The 21499-nt window shown below is 38.5% G+C and overlaps 1 protein-coding gene across 1 annotated transcript; it reads left to right on the top strand.

Moving 5' to 3' along the window:
- The first annotated feature begins 1153 nt into the window (after positions 1-1153).
- On the top strand, positions 1154-21404 carry LOC144980548 (uncharacterized). The gene is made up of 4 exons (XM_078928216.1): positions 1154-1455; positions 10122-10217; positions 12527-12646; positions 20567-21404. The coding sequence occupies exons 1-4, from the start codon at positions 1272-1274 to the stop codon at positions 20782-20784; spliced, it is 618 nt and encodes a 205-aa protein (XP_078784342.1). The 5' UTR covers positions 1154-1271; the 3' UTR covers positions 20785-21404.
- Positions 21405-21499: the final 95 nt, after the last annotated feature.

The raw sequence follows: 21499 nt of genomic DNA, 5'->3' as shown, positions 1-21499 counted from the left end.
ACATTTCTTGGGGTTTGGTATAAGTATTTCCACACCGACACTGTCAATACATACAGCCCATGGTCCTGTGTTTACTCCCCAGTGATGTCCATCTTCAATAGTCCCAGGTTCAATCCACACTGACGCTCATAGGATCCCAGGGTCGATACGCATGGTCACTTTGATTTGTTGTAGTGAAATTGCAGGACAATTCTTTCACATGTTACAATGAAATAATTGTCTTCCTAAAACTATAAAGAGTTAAGGGATATTGGGCAGAGCATAAGAAAGCCAAGGCATTTTACAACAAGAAACAAACGCAAACGTATTTTTGTATAATACTATTGATTGCCATGAGTGGTTGTGCCATTTATTTGGCTAAGGCTATGTGGTTATGGAGCAACAAGATATGAAGTGAATAGAAAAGTGCCAGAAGACAATAGAGAATAAAAATTTTTCGCGGCGGTGGTGGGGTTTGAACCTGCGACCTTATTGGTACGACAACTCCGCCTGGCAGGTGAGAGCGTGGCTCTACCGTGTGAGCTATCCACGAACACTAAAAATATTCGTTTCAAACTCTCATTACTAGATCCCTCTCTCACCCACTTCTTGAGACCGCCGATTCGTTCGTACACCACCATCGCGAATAATTTTGACCAGCAGTTAAGCTTAATAGCCAATATTCTCAACACAAACATATAACATAGAAACGATTGAGACATTGAGTATGCTCCGGTGTATGGGGTGAATTTTTAATTCAGAAAAGTGAGTGGAGCAGGCACTTATGTTGGTAACAACAAGATATGAAGTGAATAGAAAAGTGCCAGAAGACAATAGAGAATAAAAATTTTTCGCGGCGGTGGTGGGGTTTGAACCTGCGACCTTATTGGTACGACAACTCCGCCTGGCAGGTGAGAGCGTGGCTCTACCGTGTGAGCTATCCACGAACACTAAAAATATTCGTTTCAAACTCAAAGTCATTACTAGATCCCTCTCTCACCCACTTCTTGAGACCGCCGATTCGTTCGTACACCACCATCGCGAATAATTTTGACCAGCAGTTAAGCTTAATAGCCAATATTCTCAACACAAACATATAACATAGAAACGATGGTTATGGAGCTCTTTTTTGATAAAAACATTACTGGGAAAAAACTGCTGTAAATCGATATGAATTATATCGATATTGCGTTACGATTTGACTTCTTCGACCTACTCATTTCAACAAGTAAAAGTCCTTCTAATGAATGTTTCATGATCCTCACAAAGTAAACGACTGAAATTGGCTCAAGATGCCGTACGATGTGGACATCTCAAAAGGACGTTATAACACTGATACAACAAGAGAGTTTTATCGGAAATACCGACCTGAATTTGAGGAACACACTATATTCTATCACTTTTTCCCATTCAAGGGTTCGGATTCTGATATAAATTTGAAAACCACAAGTGGACTTGTGTATGGATCTGTTGCAGGTTTGAGAACTTTTACTTTTTTTGTTTGCTTTCGATTGATTGGCAACGTATCTCTACTTTGGCATAGTAGGGAACTGGCCGGTCGGTGCTTTCACTTTCGCAAAAAAGTGGTCCCTGCCGAGTACAGATGTTTTGTTTTATGATGGCAACAGCAGCCACTTTTTTTGGTCAAAAAAACCCAACAAAATAACAAAAACAAAAAAACAAAACAAAACAAAAAAAAACAACAAAAAACAAAAAACAAACAAACAGACCTAAACTAAACAACAATGCAATAGCAACGAAAATTGGTTTTAAACTTGATGAATCTCAAAGAAAACGATGGGATATGAAATGTACATTATGGACCCATATAAATTATATTATAATGAATGCAGTTTCCCGGTCCCTTGAAGCCTTGAAGAAATGTCATAAGCTGAAAGCCATTTATTGGATTAAATAACAATTACATACATGTCAGTCAAGTGAAACTATCCAATTATAATGAAACGAATGATAAAAAAAACCCAAATAAAATATATCAATAAAATGTGAAACAAATTTTTATGAATTAAATTGAAAACGTGTTAAATTTGATGAGTCTCTAAGAAAATGATGAGATATGAAATGTACATTGCCATCACAATAGAAATGCATAATATTGCTATAAATTAGCATTTAGAGAGGTAAAGCATGGAATTTGAAATAAAAGCATTATATTTTTTTTTCTTTACATTGGAGTTGGATGATCCCATAATTCGGAAGATTCCAGGTGTCATACTTTTGGCACCTGTCGATCATAGTGAAAATATGGGATCAATTGTCCGCCTCTACCCCTTCCTGATATTATTATTATTATTATTATTATTATTATTATTATTATTATTATTATTATTATTATTATTATTATTTGACATAGCACCAGTATCCAAAAATAGTGCTCAGAAGTGCTTTACAATAGTTTTTTGGTATCACACCAAGTTCATTCATTCGACTACAAAATCACACACATATCTTGTTCGAATTTCACATAGAATCACGAAAAGCAGAATGAAAAGGATTGGTTTTTGAATGGTAAACTTTCATATTGTCGGGTTTTAGATGGTAAAGAATTCCATATGATTGGAGCTGAAAATGCAAAACCATTCTCAGTAAACTTTGTCTTGGGATGTTTTTCTCCACTAGTGCCACTAGTGAAGAACTGGCGGATCGCAGAGATCGAGTTGGTCTATATTCCCTCACAAGGCATTTAAAGTATTCAGGTGATGTATGGTGAAGGCAATTGTAAGCAAATCATTATTCTTTTCTCTATTGGAAGCCAATAATGTAGTGACTTCAGGACTGGACTGGCTTTCTCCTTGTGACTCTACGAGCAGCTTTGTTTAGCATAAACTGTAGTCTGTTCAGCGATGTTTTTGGTAGGCCGTACAGCAGAGAGTTATAATCCAAGCAGCTGGTAACAAGGGCATGAATGAGTGTTTTGCATGTTTCATCATCAATAAAATTTTGCATTCTGCATATCATTTGGAGAGTGCTATGAACCACCTGACAGCACTTTGTTATGTGTACGCGCATGTCTAGGTGAGTGTCAAAATAGAAACCAAGGTTTCGAACGACATTGGATTTTTAAATAGCACAGATTCGTTGAAGGACAGTTGGTCAATGAGTCTATATCCTTTCTTGTCTTTTTGAATACAATCAGCTCAGTTTTGTCCTCATTGAATTTAAGCTTGTTGTTTGTCATCCATGCTTTAATGTTATCTAAACATGCTGCGAGTCGTTTTTTTGTTTCTTCAATGTTTTTTAATGAAATGGGAGTGTATAACTGGGTATCATCGGCGTAGAGATGATGACTGAGTTAGAAGGTTGCAATGATGTTGTTTAAGGGCTTTGTGTGCACTGTGAAAATATAAGGGCAGAGCACTGAACCCTGTGGAATGCCAAATTGCAGCTTTGTTGGTGGTGAAAGGGAATCATTTATGAGAACGCACTGTGACCTGTCTCGTAGATAGCATGAAAACCATTCTAGAACTTTGTCTCCGGTTCCAAAGAGGCCTCTGCATTCAGTCATTCTGTTATTATTACAACCACTACTACCACAATACCATTATCATAATTACAATACCACACCACTACTGCATTATTGCTACCACATCCACCATCATTCTATCACCACCACAGCATCAACATCAATGGAAATTTACCACATCGTGATCACCACAACAACTATCTATCTCATCATCATTAATAAAAATACCACCTCATCGTTATCACATGTACCACCAAATTACCACAGAATTATCATTACTTCTACTACCACAATGTTATCATCATGCGCATTAGCACTACCATCGTAACACCACACTAATACTACTTGTACTGCCAGTACAGCCACAGAATCATTGACACTTGTACCAAAACATTTCATCATTGTTACCTTTACCATCATTACTAGCATTACAACCACGACAGCATTTTCATGCTCACTACATCATCATCACTGTACTACAGAAAGAGTGAAAATGGAAAGGCTTCGTATGGGAACAAAACAGACAATAGACGTTTCGGGTACAAACCCTTCGTCAGCACAACAATACACAAATAAACGTGGAAAACAAATAAAATATAATGAAAAATAACTTGTATCGTCTGTACTCAATGGTGGTTGCAGTATGAATGAAATGTTAGCGTGGCGTGGGTAGAGGATAGGGTGCCCCAGGGGGTGATCTAATTGATAAGCAAAGGTCAGCGTCAGGGAACCGAACTTTCCAGACTATAATGGAAGGTAAAAGACATATTGGTAGTAGTAGTAGTAGTAGTAGTAGTAGTAGTAGTAGTAGTAGTAGTAGTAGTAGTAGTAGTAGTAGTAGTAGCAGTAGTAGTAGTAGTAGTAGTAGTAGTAGTAGAACACTGTAGTGGAACAGTAGGGGGCGGTGGAGGGGGCGAGGTGAAAGAGTCACGGCGGAGGGGGGGGGGGGGGGGTGTTTGTTGGATGAGCGAAGGTCGAATCTTCGCGAAGGAACGATGCGATAGTAGAGTGGAATACACCGATAAATAGATAGATGGATAGACAGATAGATAGGTAGATAGACAGAAAGATAGGTAGATAGACAGAAAAGAGGGGAGAGAGAGAGAGAGAGAGAGAGAGAGAGAGAGAGAGAGAGAGAGAGAGAGAGAGAGAGAGAGAGAGACAGAGAGAAGAGAGAAAAAAAAAAAAAAAAAAAAAAGGGGGGGGGGGGGGGGGGGGGAGGGGGGTTGGTTTGAGGCGGACCGGTAGAGAGGGGGAGGTGAGTTTCCCTACGTCGACGGGCGGAAGTGTCCGAATGGCAAAAACTGAGCACACACACACGCACACACTGTACATCGCAGTGGTCTGGCAGATTGAAGTGTCTGGCCACTGCTGTGTCTGCACAGTTCGATATGTCACGCAAGTGCTGCACGAATCTGTCACCCAGCCTCTTTCCGGTCTCACCAACGTAAGCAATCCCACACAGGGAGCACGTAATCGCATAGACTAGATTACGGTCAGTGCAAGTAAACGGCCGCCTGATGTCCCAAATCTTGTCTGGAAAGCTGACTCTGTCATACTCCCACAGGTGCCCACAAGTCTTGCATCGGGGTCGCATACACGATCTGGCTTTAGGTCCATCCCTAGGTATGGGTTCCAGGCGGCTTCTGACAAGGAGATCCCTCAGGTTACGATCCCGTCGATATGCTACCAACGGGGTTCTGAAAAAACTCTGTGGGTGTCTTCGCCCGCCTGGAGGATCCCATAGTTCTGCAATAGGATTTTCCTCACTTGATCTGCATGGGGGTGATGCGTGAGGACTAAAATGGGACGCTGTGTCTCCTGCTTCCTGGCATTACGAGGCCTCATTGCTGCTTCTCTCGACACGAGGCTGGCTTTCCGGACAGCCTTAAGCAAAACCCTTCGGGATATTCCCGTGCCCTAAAAAAATCGAGCATGCGATCACGTTGAAGCGCAAATTCATCATCTTCCAGACAGAGTCTCCGCAAGCGGAGTATCTGACTGAATGGGATGGAGTCTTTGCACTTCACCGGATGGGATGACCGATAGAGCAGGTAGCTGTGACTGTCCGTTTCCTTGTAGTGTACAGTGGTCCGTACTCCCGTGCTGGTCAATACAGCCTTGATGTCCAAAAAGTTCACCTCAGAGGTTGAAATCTCATAAGTGTACTCTATGGACGGGTGGAAGGAGTCCATCGCTAGGATGAACCCTTTCAACTGGCTGTGGGTCAATGACGTAATGCCGAAACAGTCTTCAATGTACCTTTTGAACAGCTCGGGGGCAGGTCCGCTATACTGATGGAAGAAGGTTTCCTCAAGGTAGCCCATGAAGAGGTTAGCATATGAGGGACCCATCTTGGTGCCCATCGCAACACCTGAGATCTGATGGAAAAATACATCATTGAACTCAAAAGTGTTGAGTGTGAGCACAAGTTCGGTGAGCCTCACAATGCTGTTGCTGGAAATCCCTGGTAATGGATGACGGTCGACGAAATGCCTGATGGCACGCAGTCCGTCAGGATGCTGTATGGATGTGTACAGTGCCTTCACATCCATGGTGAAAATCAGCCGTGGACGTTCATCCTGGAATTGAATTTCGTCAATGACACCAAGAGCATGGTTAGTGTCCTAGATATACGATGGCAGGGTGGGAACTATACGTTGAAATACCGCATCAAGGAACTGCGATACCTTCTCAGTGGGGCACGAGATAGCCGACACAATCGGCCTTCCAGGTGGAGTGTCAGACAATTCCCGGATCTTGTGTATCTTAGGGAGCATGTAAAAACATGGATTACCTAGGTCGCTGGGGTCGTGTTTAAGGACCTCTGCCCTACTAGGTAATTCTCCCTGCGATACCAAAGACTGGATTGTCTGGTGGACTCTGGTGTTGTTAGCAAGTGTTGGGTCCGAAGTCACTTTCTCATAAAATATCTGGTCACTCAATTGCCTGTGGCCCTCAGCTCTATAGAGCTCAGCGTCCCAAACAACCACGGCCCCTACTTTATCAGCCGCTTTGATCACTATATCACGACGTGATCTAAGTGATCGTACGGCAGCCCATTCAAGACGGGTGAGGTTAGACCTCTTGATATGTGTGGGTCGTAGTGCCCCGATCTGTCTAAGACAAGTCTGGATAAACAGGTCGAGTGTAGGGGACTTGCCAGGACTAGGAGTCCAGTTTCTTTTACGTCGTGAGAAAGCGGCAAACGGATCCTCAGGGTCACGGTCATAGTCATGGTCACGTTCATCATCTTTGAAGTGATACTTCAAGCGTAAAATACGCATGAAGCGACGTACATCCGACTCAATGCGGGACTGGTCGGACGTTCTTCGCAGTGGGATGAACTTGAGACCTTTCCTTAAGACCGATTCCTCTGCACTGCTCAACTGGATGGTCGGGGGGACAGAAACCACCAGCCGGTGGTTGTTGTGGTTCCTACTGGGGGGGATAGCTCCAACATTATCCATCACGTGGGTGGGTTCGCTGGTGGGTGGGGTGAATTGATCGCTTCCAGACTGGTCCCCGGCTGTTGGAGGGACTCCCAAACCACCAATGGTGACAGGCTGGTTATGGGTGCCATTAAGAGCAGTGGGGCCAGAGGAAGGTTCAATGGGTGAATCCACCGATGGAGTGTTGCCGAATGAGAAGGGAGGTTATCGTCAAGATGTGTAATTCTGTTTGGAAAGAGAGCATCTAATTTACTGGTTTTGACATAATTTAAGCATGCATGGTAGTGTTGATTACATAAATGTATGAATAACCTAATGGCTTTGTAAAGCCTCTGGTAATGGCTCTGGAACCCATACCTAGGGATGGACCTAAAGCCAGATCGTGTATGCGACCCCGATGCAAGACTTGTGGGCACCTGTGGGAGTATGACAGAGTCAGCTTTCCAGACAAGATTTGGGACATCAGGCGGCCGTTTACTTGCACTGACCGTAATCTAGTCTATGCGATTACGTGCTCCCTGTGTGGGATTGCTTACGTTGGTGAGACCGGAAAGAGGCTGGGTGACAGATTCGTGCAGCACTTGCGTGACATATCGAACTGTGCAGACACAGCAGTGGCCAGACACTTCAATCTGCCAGACCACTGCGATGTACAGTGTGTGCGTGTGTGTGTGCTCAGTTTTTGCCATTCGGACACTTCCGCCCGTCGACGTAGGGAAACTCACCTGATCAAGTTGTTGGGAACGCTGACTCCACGCGGACTCAACACCAGGATTGACCACCACTAGATGTCAACGTCCCCCATATTCATCACCACTGCTGCTCTCACTTCTGCCACTACAGCTACTGCTGCTGCTACTACTACTACTTCTACTACTACTACTACTACTACTCTCTACTACTTCTACTACTACTACTACTACTACTACTACTACTACTACTACTACTACTACTACTACTACTGCTACTACTACTCTACTACTACTACTACTACTACTACTACTACTACTACTACTACTACACTACTACTACTACTACTACTACTACTACTACTACTACTACCACCACTACTACTACTACTACCACTACTACTACTGTTCATACTACTAAAAGTACAACTCTACCTACCTACCTACCTATCTATCTATCTATCTATCTATCTATCTATCTATCTATCTATCTATCTATCTATCTATCTATCTATCATATCTATCTATCTATCTATATCTAGCTAGCTAGCTAGCTACCTATCTATCTACTGATTATCCACCGATTCATAGTCATCTACCTTCCTAGCTATCTCTCATTGTGTCCAATCATCCACTTTTTTATCCATTTATATACATATAGACCCAGCTATCACTCGGCTGTTTACTCGCCCTCTCTCACCTCCCCTCCCCCTCTCTCTCTCTCTCTCTCTCTCTCTCTCTCTCTCTCTCTCTCTCTCTCTCTCTCTCTCTCTCCCTCTCCTTCTCTCTTTCTTTCTTTCTTTGTCCCCCCTCTCTCTCTCTCTTTCTCCCTCCCCCCCCCCCTCTCTCTCTAATTCCCCCTCTCTCCCGGTCCGCCCCAAACCCCCCCCCCTCCCACCCCCCCCCTTTTTTTTTTTTTTTTTTTTTCTCTCTCTGTCTCTCTCTCTCTCTCTCTCTCTCTCTCTCTCTCTCTCTCTCTCTCTCTCTCTCTCTCTCTCTCTCTCTCTCTCTCTCTCTCCCCCTCTTTTCTGTCTATCTACCTATCTTTCTGTCTATCTACCTATCTATCTGTCTATCCATCTATCTATTTATCGGTGTATTCCACTCTACTATCGCATCGTTCCTTCCGAAGATTCGACCTTCGCTCATCCAACAAAACCCCCCCCCCCCCCCCCCACCTCCGCCGTGACTCTTTCACCTCGCCCCCTCCACCGCCCCCTACTGTTCCACTACAGTGTTCTACTACTACTAACTACTACTACTACTACTACTACTACTACTACTACTACTACTACTACTACTACTACTACTACTTCTACTACTACTACTACTACTACCAATATGTCTTTTACCTTCCATTATAGTCTGGAAAGTTCTGTTCCCTGACGCTGACCTCTGCTTATCAATTAGATCACCCCCCTGGGGCACACTATCCTCTACCCACGCCACGCTAACATTTCATTCATACTGCAACCACCATTGAGTACAGACGACACAAGTTATTTTCCATTATATTTTATTTGTTTTCCACGTTTATTTGTGTATTGTTGTGCTGACGAAGGGTTTGTACCCGAAACGTCCATTGTCTGTTTTGTTCCCATACGAAGCCTTTCCATTTTCACTCTTTCGTTAGTATTTTACGATCACCGGCTTCAGGCAGCCCTTACCGTTTTCTACATCACTGTACTACTAATGCCACCTCTGCATTAACACTTCCACTACTAGCAAAACTTCATTATTACTACTTCCACATCCACAGCATCATCAGAGTGTTTGCCACCTCTACATCATCATAACTGCTACTGCTGCTACCACAGGACCATCAATAACATAATTACCTCAGATTATTAACTACGATAAATACAGCAATGTCATCACATCCAATACCACCACATCATCACTGCCACCAAACATCTCTTTTATAATCATTCATTACTATTACCACTACCGCCATTACATTTGCAAAATTATCACCACCACCATACATCTTAACTGTTATTAGTTTAATCACCACCACCACAATATCATTTCCTACACTTAATTAAACATCATCATTACCCCCACATATTATCTCATAATCATTACCCCCACATATTATCTCATAATCTCTGCAACCACAACAGCATCACTTCCACTACTACCATCAGTCATCACCAATACTTGCACCACAATAACATTATCATTATTTCTGCCACATCTGGCACCATTTAATTTAAAAGTTAGCTGTGGGTCGTGGCAACTAAAAAGACATCTATTTGCATGAATGACATTGAGAGACTGGACATTCATTAAGGATAATCTACATGATGGTAAACAATAAAGTTGAGATTTTTGAGTGTGAGGTTGGCTTTATTTGTGCTTGGTTTCTCTGGACACCCAGTATTCTTAGACTTTTGTGAAGTGCAGTTAGGCAAAGTTAGACAAAAATTCAAGTTGGCCTTGTTAACTGCATGTCTCTAAGGGCATTTCACTCTATTTTATTCTTGTAATCTCTCTTTTCATGTAATTTTTTTTCAGGTCTCCTCGCTTCCACTTATGCAAATGTTCGACATAATAATCAACTAAATGTGGTTGCCATAGCAGCAAAGTCCTACAAACATGGAACTCCTTGGGGTAAGAATTACTTCTCACAGAAAGGAGTGATAAACAAAAATTAATATAACAACTTCAAAAAAGAATAAAACATGGATTGTTTCAGGCTCAAAACCCTTCTTCAGCTAACAACAAAAAACGATGAAAACATAAATTACTTTAAAACCAGATTCACAGCAGAGCTATAGTTGGCATGTCCTTTCTGTAACTGTAATAAGATCTCGGAATGCCAAGAAAGAAAATGTTTTCAGGATAAGATAAAATTTAAGCATAGTTGTTTTCTAGAAACTGAAATCGGTTTGACAATATAAACCAAAAGCAATTTTCATTTGCTATCCCAAAAATTGGAAAGTTCTCTTTTTCACACTTTTGCTAAATGAAAAGAGTTACTTTGATTTTCTGTTTACACAATCAAAGATAATTAGGTCAAATTATAAGTTTTTATCTACAGATTCGGGTTTTTAAATCAAAGTGTTGGAGAAAAGAGAACAAATTTTGTATGGCACCAAAAATTGTGTCATTGTAGAATTTGCAGGTGTCACAACAATATTTGGACTTTTGACACCTGAAAATGAAACATCATACCTATTTTGAAGAAAAATCGGAAATTTATGGTTTGATGCAAAAAAAAAAAAAAAGTTACTCTGCTAAATCCCTAAAAAATTAAAAATAGTCATCACAGGAATAGATGTGCCTGATAATATATCCATATCAGCCCCTAATCTTTGTTTAAGAAAAATACGATTTTATCGATTTTACCACATGGCATGACTAGGTGCGTTGTTTTCATTCTTCAAGACAGCTCACTGGCAGAAAATTGCGTGAGAAGTTCATTGGAATGATAGAAAACGTGTAAAAAAGCGTAAGTGAAAATTTAAAACATCAATATTGGACAGAACTTTCGGAACACAGTATAGAAGACCATTACTATCAATGTTATCAATGTTATACCTCTACAACTTTCCAAGCTTTTATGCTCATGCCTGTGTGTGTGTATGGGTGTAGGTTTGCATGTGAGTAAGGGAGACTAATTATGGGTTTTCTAAACTGTTATAAAACATCATCTTTGATGCTTATATTTTAAAAAAATATCATTTCTCATTTTGTTGTTTATATATTATTATTTTATTAATTATGTATTTTTGACAATATATCTGTGTAGTGTATTTTTAATTTCAAACATTGTAAACCAAATGACAAATTGCCATTATTTTGGACAATAAAGATTATATTATTATTTTTGTTATTATTATTATTTTTATTATTATTATTTTTATTATTATTATTATTATTATTATTATTATTATTATTATTATTATTATGGAAGCAATATTTCGATAAGATGAAGTTAAGATTAATCCGATTACTGATAAGTGAAACCTAGATAAAAGCCAAAATAATTGGTGCCTCAGAAGATAAATAATTTCTTAGTAACGTACGTCACAAGGAATCCCTTAATTGGATCACCTCTGTGTCGTGGTGAGGGTACTTAAGTGCATACTGCAGGGGCAAGAAGTCTCCCAATCATTGTGGGATGAAGAGAAATGAAGTAAATTCTATTTTTAATTAGGTTTTTTATAAATTCGGGGTCTCATTAGCTCAGTTGTTAGAGCACTTGCTTCACATGCAAGAGAACGAGATTGATCCTGGGTTCAGTTGAGATTTTTTTCTGTCCCCCTGTCTACCCAGCAGTGAATGGGTAGCTAGGTCTGTTAGATGGTGGAAAGTATTTTGCGATAGACTAGTGTCCTATCCAAAGGGTAGCAAGCAATTGCTATTGTCTGTTTCACGCAAAAGAAACTGGGATAAACTCCGGCACTATGAGCCTTATGGCTCAAAAGGACTTTCTTTTTCTTTATAAATTTTATGGTAATGATGATGATGATGATAATGATATCTAACAATGTTAATAATCATTATGATTATGATGGTGATATGGTAATAATATTTGTTGCCTAAATTTGCACATTTTTTTTTTTCCAATTAATTTTTGTATTTGGATGCAAAAATTTTCAGTGGCATTCAAAGTTTTGGATTGAGATCCCTGGTCATTATAAAAGACAATTGTAGTAGCACTCATTTGTGATTAAAATCCCTTGTAATTTTCTTTCTGCTTCAATTGTGCATCATACCACACTTTTTAGAGTAAAGCCATTGTTTCTCTCATCCCATCCAGTATATTTGCCTAACAACCAGATTATGTAATTCAAGAAGCGATTTTTAAGCTAGTGATTATTCATTGTTATGTTTCTTAATTTATGTTATAACAATTTTATTGTTCTTTTTAGCTTAACTTATTTTAATAAAAATATAAACCACTTCTTTAACAGTCATTGCAGGAGCTTCATATGGCGTAACTTTGAGCCTCATCACTCAGCTGAGACAAAAGGAGAGCCCAATCAATCATATGATTGCAGGATATGCAGCTGGCACAATGTTTGGATCTTGGTGTAAGTGATATTTTAAAAAAAAATTGATATACTCACCTGGTGGTTACTCCAAACCCATTAATATTACCAACTTTAACTGGAAATCTCTCAAAGGAACACAATTTACAGTCGAGAACGGATATATTGACATCGTCAGACCACGGTAAAATGTTGATATAAGCGTGATGTCGATATATCAGTCATTCCAAAAAATGTGAGGGAAAGAATTGAGAAGAATGCCAGAAAATAACAAGGGAAGTCAATTTTGATGGTTTGGTGTACTTTAAAGGGCTGATTTTGAAATTTATGACGATTCACTTCATAATATGACTTTAATAGTCTAATATTTTGGTCCGTCTCTAAAGGTCAAGAATAATTTTATGGACCCTTTCCTTAGCACTAGCAAGGACCTCAAATAAAAAAGCCTGGGTGGGATTCCTGACCTCCCATGGTGGGCAGGGAGCTACTTACTGTGTCTTCTATCCCCCTATATCTGTTTTCCAACTTGCTTTCTGTCTTTGTCTTAGAATGAGATTACTTAGTTTTATCCTAGCCCTGCCTTGATACCCTGGCTGAGAGGGAACATTCAAATGTATAATTAGTTTTGGGAGATGATATTTTTTTCCTTGTATATCATATCTCTGTTATGCACTGTATTATGTTTTGTTTACATATTATTTATGATTTGTAAACATTTGAGTGTATTCCTCTTAGTGGGGAACTGTGCTTTTGTCTCTATGAGACTTTAAGGCGATCTCAAACTAAGTACTTTGATAGTGTGCTCTTGGAATCTACATCTGTTTCCAATTTCAACCAATTCCCCTTTGTCTTACCTTTTCTTGGGTGCTTTACATTTAATTCAAGAACTTATTACTATCCCATTTTCTTCCTTTCTACTGACACTGATATGACCTTAATGTGTTGTAAGTGCAGTAAAACCCTAAAAAACAACAAAACAAAACAAATAAGGAAGCGCCCTCATGAGGTTGCTGTTAAAAACAGTGGAGGGTCATGATAGCTGTTATAGTGGCATGGCCGGAAACTGGTCCCAATGGTGCACTATCCTCATCTGACTCCACATTTTAGAGTAATTGAGAAATTTTCAATTTTAAAAAAAATGTAATTTTTTGTTGTATTTTTATTTTACTTTTTTAATTTGGGGGGGGGGGGGGGGGGGGGGGGGAGTAAAGGTCTATCTCATTTTCGGACTCTCAGTCTTAGTTCCAGACCTGGATTGGCCGGGAAGCTTGCGAAGACAGATAGACGTCTTGCACGTAGTGGGTGATGTGGGGATCATGTCTCATTAGGCTATTTGTTGAAAGCCAAGAATATTGATATCAGGAATTCCCAATAGGGAATGAGATTAGCGGAAGAGTAGTGTCCCTTGATTGGAAGTCACGAGTGGAAAAGTTATTAGAGAGAGAACGTCATGTTGGTTGTGCGGCATGAGACACTTCACTGAAAGCGAGGACGAGAGAGACGCATGCGCAAAACCATTTTGATGTTCTCTCTGTAAGGTGACATCCAATCAAGGGACGCTACTCTTCCGCTCATCTCATTCCCTATACTGGTATCAGTACCGAGATATGATGGATGGCCCATGACCAGGCTTGACCGTTGATATCACGATTCTGATCAATCAAGATTCATAGGATGTTATTGGACAATAATCTTGGTTTTTCTTTGACTGTTATTTTAAATCACATCGGGATCTTTTTGCATTTTCATTGACTGTTGTGTTTTATTTCATTGCAGGATATCTTGACCTTTTAAATTAATTTTTAGTTTTTTAGACACATTATTACCGGTATTGATGGTTCGCATGTCAATATAACCGTCTTGCGGTAAAATTGTATTGTTGTCGATATAGGCGATCAATATTTACTAATGTTATATAGCGAAAATAAACAGGACTTTGATGTCATGTCGATATAAGCGTGATGTCAATATAACCATTGTCGATATATTCGCTTTGTCTGTACGTAATAAAAGTTAGGTCTGTAATGACCAATGGGTTCTATCGCCTAATGGTCAGTACTGATGATTTACCTTAGTGCTTGTTCATCAGTACTTATGAATATCCTCCTAATGCCTATTTGTCAATGCTATAGTATTCCATTTAGTTACTCTAATATTCTTTGCTGGTCATATTACTTCAAAATTTCTTGAATATCGATTAAAATTTTTTACAAGCCACCAATTGAAAATGTCTAGCAAAATCGATAAAAATTAGGCTGATAATATAATAGGCCAACAAATTTTTACTATTTCAGGGTATGCAAGATTGAAGGCTTTGTATGTGTGTGTGTATCTTGTTTTTTTTTTAAAAGGAAGTTTTCATCCTGCTCACTTAGAACCGCTCCTGTAATATTGGATATAGAGACAGTAGACCTTTATCATTTCGCAATGCATGGATTAGTATTAGGTTTATCGCCATATAAAAAACTATACACACATCTCTAAGTTTGAGTACCAAAAATTTTAACAATTAAAGGAGAAAAAAGTCACTGCCCTCACGCCAAACCATTCAAATTATTGATACTTACATACAGAATGTCCAGGGAAGTTGGAAAGTTGGAAATTTCATACTTGGTCGGAAATGATGGAATTAATGAGACTGAGGGTGGAATTTCCTTAAAAATGAGAAAAATGAGGAAATTTTTGCTTAAAATGCGATATTAAAAATGCAAGGAGGACGGCTGCTGTGTTCAAATTGATTATTATTGTACTACTTCTTCTACAACCGTCACCACATCATCATCCCTGCCACCACCACCATCATAATCCTTACCACCATTACTGCTACAAACACTACCTTATCATCTCTATCACTATCACCACATCATCATCCCAAACACCACCACCACTACAACCACCACCACATCATCATCCTTACCACCACTACAGCTACAAACACTATGGAGATAAAGATAAAGGGAGTAAATCTGACTCATGAATGAACAACACAAAACAAACGATGTTTCGGCCCTTGGCCTTTATCAAGTAAACACAATTGAAGAATACTAGACAGCAATAGTGTTATTAGTGGTCCCCTACCTCCGCTGTTAAGATATTGAAAAAAAATAATAAATAAAAAGAGAGAGAGAGAGAGAGTGATAGATAGAGAGAGAGTGAGAGAGATAAGAGTGATAGATAGAGAGAGAGAGACGGACACAAAGATAGAGAGAGAATGAAAGTGGGAGAACGGGAGTGGAAGGATGCGTTTCAAAGTTATATTTAAAATAGAGGAGAGTGATAAATTAAATTTTAAAAGTATATATATATATATATATATTATATATATATATATATATATATTATATATATATTTATATATATACAAAACTACCACATCATCATCCCTATCACCACCACTACTACTGCAACCCCCGCCACTTATCATCCCCTTCACCACTACTACCACACCCACATCCCTAATACCTTCACTATAACAACTACCACATCATCATCCCTACCACCACAACTACTAGAACCACTACCACATCATCATACCTACCATCACCATTGCTACAACTACGACTACATCATCACCTATACCACCACCACCACTCCTCAACCACCACCACATCATCACTCTCTATAACCACCACAACCACTACTACAACTATCACTTCCGTTATTGTTACAACCACCACTATTACTGCAACCACCACATCATCATACCTACGGTCACTGCCACATCATCATCCGTACCACCACCACTACTACAACAAGACCAGATCATTATCTCTATCACTTCTACAACAGCCACATCATCATCCCTATCATCACTACTACAACCACTACCACAGCATCCTACCTATTATGAGTACTACAACTACCACAACACCATCATCTCTATCACTAGCAGTATAACCATTACTACGCGATGCTTACCAACAAATCATATGAGTATTTTTAAAAGTGAAAATGGGGGTAGATTGTGGCTTTTGACATTGTATGATCACATGATAATATTCTCTAAGTAGATAAGAATTTATATGATGTTATTAGTCTTTAAACTTTTGAAATTCCTCTGAGTGGTGTCAAAAGTTGATGCGAGACACATTTTGCGTTGAATCTCACAAATTTATAGACTATAGTCACATGGATGGGTAGTGATCTATTATCTGAGTATGCTTCTTCTTTTTTGTGACCAGTCATTTTGACCTCTGCTTTTACTTTGTTTAGGTTAGACTTATTTTAAGTATGAATGTCTTTTTAAGTGTATAGAACACTGGGGATGGCAATAATTTATTGATAAAATGCCTGGTAGGAAATTTCACTTCTAGGTAGGAAGTTTTAAGACTGGATTTCCTTGGACATACTTACTGGTTATCATGGGTGATTGGATTAGGCTATGGGTTTCTACTGAATGAGGCAAATCAGTTGGGTTCAAACCCTGCCAGGATCGGGTTTTTGTCTTACACATTGTCACTGCTAATCCTTTACTACGGTACAGGACTACCTGCTCTATGACAAGTTTAAAAATTACCATTGTGACAATCTTTTTTCTCTTTTTTTTTTTGTTGTTGTTGCTTTCAATTTCATGCAGTGGACATTCAGCACCTTCAAAGATAAATTTCTGACGGATTGAGGATAATTTTGTTGCCATTTATTGATAAATGCACAAATTAATAGTCTTTTCAGAACCATTATGCCGATTGAGAGAAATTCAAATCAAAACAACATAGACCGTGTGAGCATGTGTGTTGATAACTTATGATACAGCTTGGATATAACGAATACAAAGTTGCCAGTCTAGCGCCCATTGGTAATTACTTTCCAATGGTCCCTTTGTGAAACTATTATCAAACCAAAGAATGATTTTTAGTTTTTATTTTGAATGTGATTTCATGTATGTATTTTGATTGATGAGACCTTGTGTGAAGAAAGGGGATTGGAAGTGAAAATGCGTGACGAAAATTTATTGACCTCGAGGGTTGTCGTCTTTAAAATCTGATAACTTGTCGATGACCGACTATAATGATCTTGCTTTAGCGACTCTTTCAAATGGTATCAGCCACTTCAACATATGACAATGAAAGCACCTAAAAAACGAATTTTTATCGAAATAATGGCTGAATTACACCTTGGAATAAAAAATCAGAGTGTACCATTAAAAAATTTGACCTTTCTTCCTTAAATAACAGCAAGATATTAAAAAAGTAGGAAACAATTGCTTCCAAGCTTTGTGCTTTCAAAAGAAACTGGGTTTTCTACGATTTCACTTTCTTATGTTTCCACTCAAGTCATTTTGTGAGCTGACGTGCCCAACTGTGGTCACAATCTCACAATTTTTAATGTTTTGCTCTCAGCTATCATTTTTGTTTTGATGTATTTTTATAATTTGTTATTTCAGAGGTCGTTAATTATTCTACAACTTTGTGCAGCTATCTACCAATTTTCACTTCTCTACCATTGAAAAAGAAAAAAAAATGAGTCCTTCAGAGTCATAAGGCTCATGGGGCCGGAGTTTATCCCGGTTTCTATAGCGTGAAACAGACAATAGCAATTGCTTGCTACCCTTTGGTTGGGATGCTAGTCTATTGCAAAATACTTTCTGCCAGATCTTACAGACCCAGCTACTTTAAACCGAAAGAAGCTAAACTGAAAAATACCTTAAACCGCTAAGAATTTAATAAATTGTACTAGTTTCTTCATTATCTTTGTACTAATTCTTACGATGAACCGAAATACTTCTAAGAAGGACTTTCTTTAAACCGAAACAACTTGAGAGCACCTTCCCTTTTTCTCTCTCTATTTTTCTTCAAAAATTCGGGAAGGTGGCCCCATATAATAATGCCCGGCGATATTAAAACAAAGAGCGTAAGTATAAGATGAGGGTGAGGGGTGGGGGGTAGACAAATACTTCAATCACTGCACTTGGGTTTGGCCAGCACCACGATCGCAGACTGGAAAAGGAAGACAATGGGTGACTGGCAGGCGAAAAATGAGGAAAAAGGGGGAGTTGGGGTGTAGAATCACGCAAGCGAGATGTTCTCGCTCATGTGTTGATGCTTTGGAACTGACTGGATTTTCAACCCGACACTAAGGGGGGAGGGGGGGGTGTGTAGACAACTTACCATTGACATGCCATTTCATTTCCACTTTGATTGAATGTGTGTGTGAGAGGGGGGGGGGGGGTTCTATATAATTAGGCCTTTGAACCTAATGGCTTTTCAAACAAAAGAGAGGTGTGTTGTAGACAGCTTAGCATTGACACTCCTTTTCATTTCCATTTCACTTCACCTCTGAGTAGCTGCGCATCATTCATTATCAATTATCGCACAAGAACTTTCGATCTTATTTTAGTTTTACATTTTACTAAAAGAAAGCACTGTGCTTACACGTTGGAGTTTAAAATCAAAATACTATGTGATGTCGATGAAAAAAAAGTTGATCAAGACGGAGATATGTAAAAAACACGGCATCCCGAACTCAACTCTTTCAACAATTTTGAATTGAAAACGAAAACCCCCAAAAATATTTTTAAAACACACCAAAAAAAATTTTAAAAATAATAAAATTAAAAAATATAATTTTTAAAATGGTTACGAAGACGGCATTTATTCAACAACTACTTTTAAAGGGAAACCCATGATACGATTAAATGAGCAAATTTCTTAAATAGTTACTACCCTTGAAAAACATCGCAAAACGGGAACTTGCTTTAAACCAAATGTCTTTAAACCGAAATGGTTTAGAAGGTCCCCAAAATTTCGGTTTAAAGTAATTCTACTGTATATCAATTTTCACTATTATTGCATAACCACATTTCAGCCCATTTTTCACCAATTTTGAGGAATCGTATCTATTTAATGTATTCTCCAATTTAGCTGATCTTTTTATCATTTTAATCATAACACAAAAATATATGCAGAGAGTGCTTGAAGATTGCTTTTTTTTTTTCTAAATTTGGGTTTGGAGTGCTAATGCTAACTATGTGTTATAATACTTCACAGGGATTCTTAAACAGTGGCAATATCAAAATGAGTAGAATTTCATACGAATTCCTAAAAATAAAAACAGCAACCCCCACCCCCCCCCCCCCCCCCCCCCCCAAAAAAAAAAAAAAAAAGAAAACAAAAAGACCCCAGATAAAATCCTATCGGACTGAAACATCATCAAATTGACTCCTAAAACATGTTAAATTTTACTTTTTAAATTTATTTTCTTTTTGTAGTTCTTGCAACATAGTTTTGGAGAAGGAATTTAAAAATAAATCACAACCACAAAGCCTTTGATCTAGAGTTTATCCCAGTTTGTCAGATCTAACAGACCCAGCTACTCAATCATTGTTGGGTAAGCTGAGAGGGGGGTTAGATAAAAATCCTAACTGCACCCCTGGTCCCTTTGCTTGTGTAGTGCTCTATCACTGAGCTATTAGTACCAAAGGATTTTTCAATTTTGTCTTAATTTTTGTTACTGTTTAGAAGGAAATTTTGTGCATGAGTCACTTGCTTTGCTATTTAAAAGCAAAGAGAGCTGTCACCCTTTCTAATGGGTTAAATATTTTTAGACCTATGCTAATTTGATGAACCTGTCCAGAAAGAAACCTGTTGTAAGGGCCTTTCTGTCATACCTAAAGTATTTGGTTTATTGTTCTTGTGAACCAGATATTGAAAATTTAATTAATAAGTCAAAATGGAACAGAATTACGATTTTTTTACAGTTATAATCTCAGTTAATAAACCACACCAACAACTAAATTTTCATGATTTAGACTTCAAATAATATTTTCAATGTTTGATTCACTCCATTCAATGACATGATCAGGTGATGACTCAGATATGCTTGAATGTATGGAATATTGTCCTTTTTAAACAGGTCTTTGATTACAAAATCCAGATTGGTCTCATAGCAGAATTAAATACACGTCGTTTGTTTTTGATGTTTTCTTGTGATTAGTATACACTTCATTTTTCCCTTTGATTTCAGATAAATCACCAATGATGGGAGTATGGGCTGGAACCATAACTGCAGCGATGGTTGGACTCCTCAAGTATTGGCATGATAGAGATATGCTAGAACTTAGGCCTCTTAGACGTCAGCGTCTGTTCAACAATTATCGTCGTGGCTGGTTTATTGAAAAGCCTGATGCTGAAGGAAAGGATGACGCTGAAATTGATGTGTCGTTTAGATTTTACAAGCCTTAGTTTCATTTAGATTATATGATTTTGATTAACTGCACTTTTGATTGTATGACAAATTTAGTTTTAACGCCTTGCGCATACCAAATGTACATCCACATGCTTAATAGTTGTTTTTTAGGTTGATAATTTATATAAAAAATGTCTAAAAACTGATTATTACAAAGTCTACGAGGGAGTATATATTCACCAATAAATAACTTTACCCCACAAAGGGATCTCGATGGATTTTTGGTCCAATCATCAACATCGAATGTGTAATCAAATATTAGCTCGCTACCAATTTCTTTCCAGCTACCATATTTTTTCAGCTTCAATCTACTTGGCTGAGAATAGGTTTGAAGGAAAATGCATGTAGTCATTTGAGGGATGACTGTTTTCAGGGTTTTGGCTATCTTTATGGAATTTCAAAATAGTTGAGAAAAGGCTGACAATAGCTTTTTTTTTTTTAAATGAGAGGCTGAAAAAGTGTGATCTTAGTTACATGATTAATGTTTATGATGAGTGAAGCCATTGATGTGTTTTAGTTTTTGTGAAAATGTGCAAATGCTTGTTTTTATAAGCATTTGAGTTGTGATTTTTATGTTTTGGTATCTGGAAAATGAATAAACCATGTTTTTATCTTGTGCTCTTTTTCCTGAAATCCATTCTTTTTGTGTTATATAGATGAAGGATCAAATTTAAAATTATTCCACTTCAAATTATGAAGGAAAATCGACTC

The sequence above is a fragment of the Berghia stephanieae genome, chromosome 1 (genome assembly GCF_034508935.2).
Source record: "Berghia stephanieae isolate SIO BIC M18660-M18661 chromosome 1, UCSD_Bste_1.3, whole genome shotgun sequence".
Taxonomy (NCBI): domain Eukaryota; kingdom Metazoa; phylum Mollusca; class Gastropoda; order Nudibranchia; family Aeolidiidae; genus Berghia; species Berghia stephanieae.
Note: the sequence above shows the minus strand (reverse complement) of the source record. Positions and strands in the feature narration are given on the sequence as shown.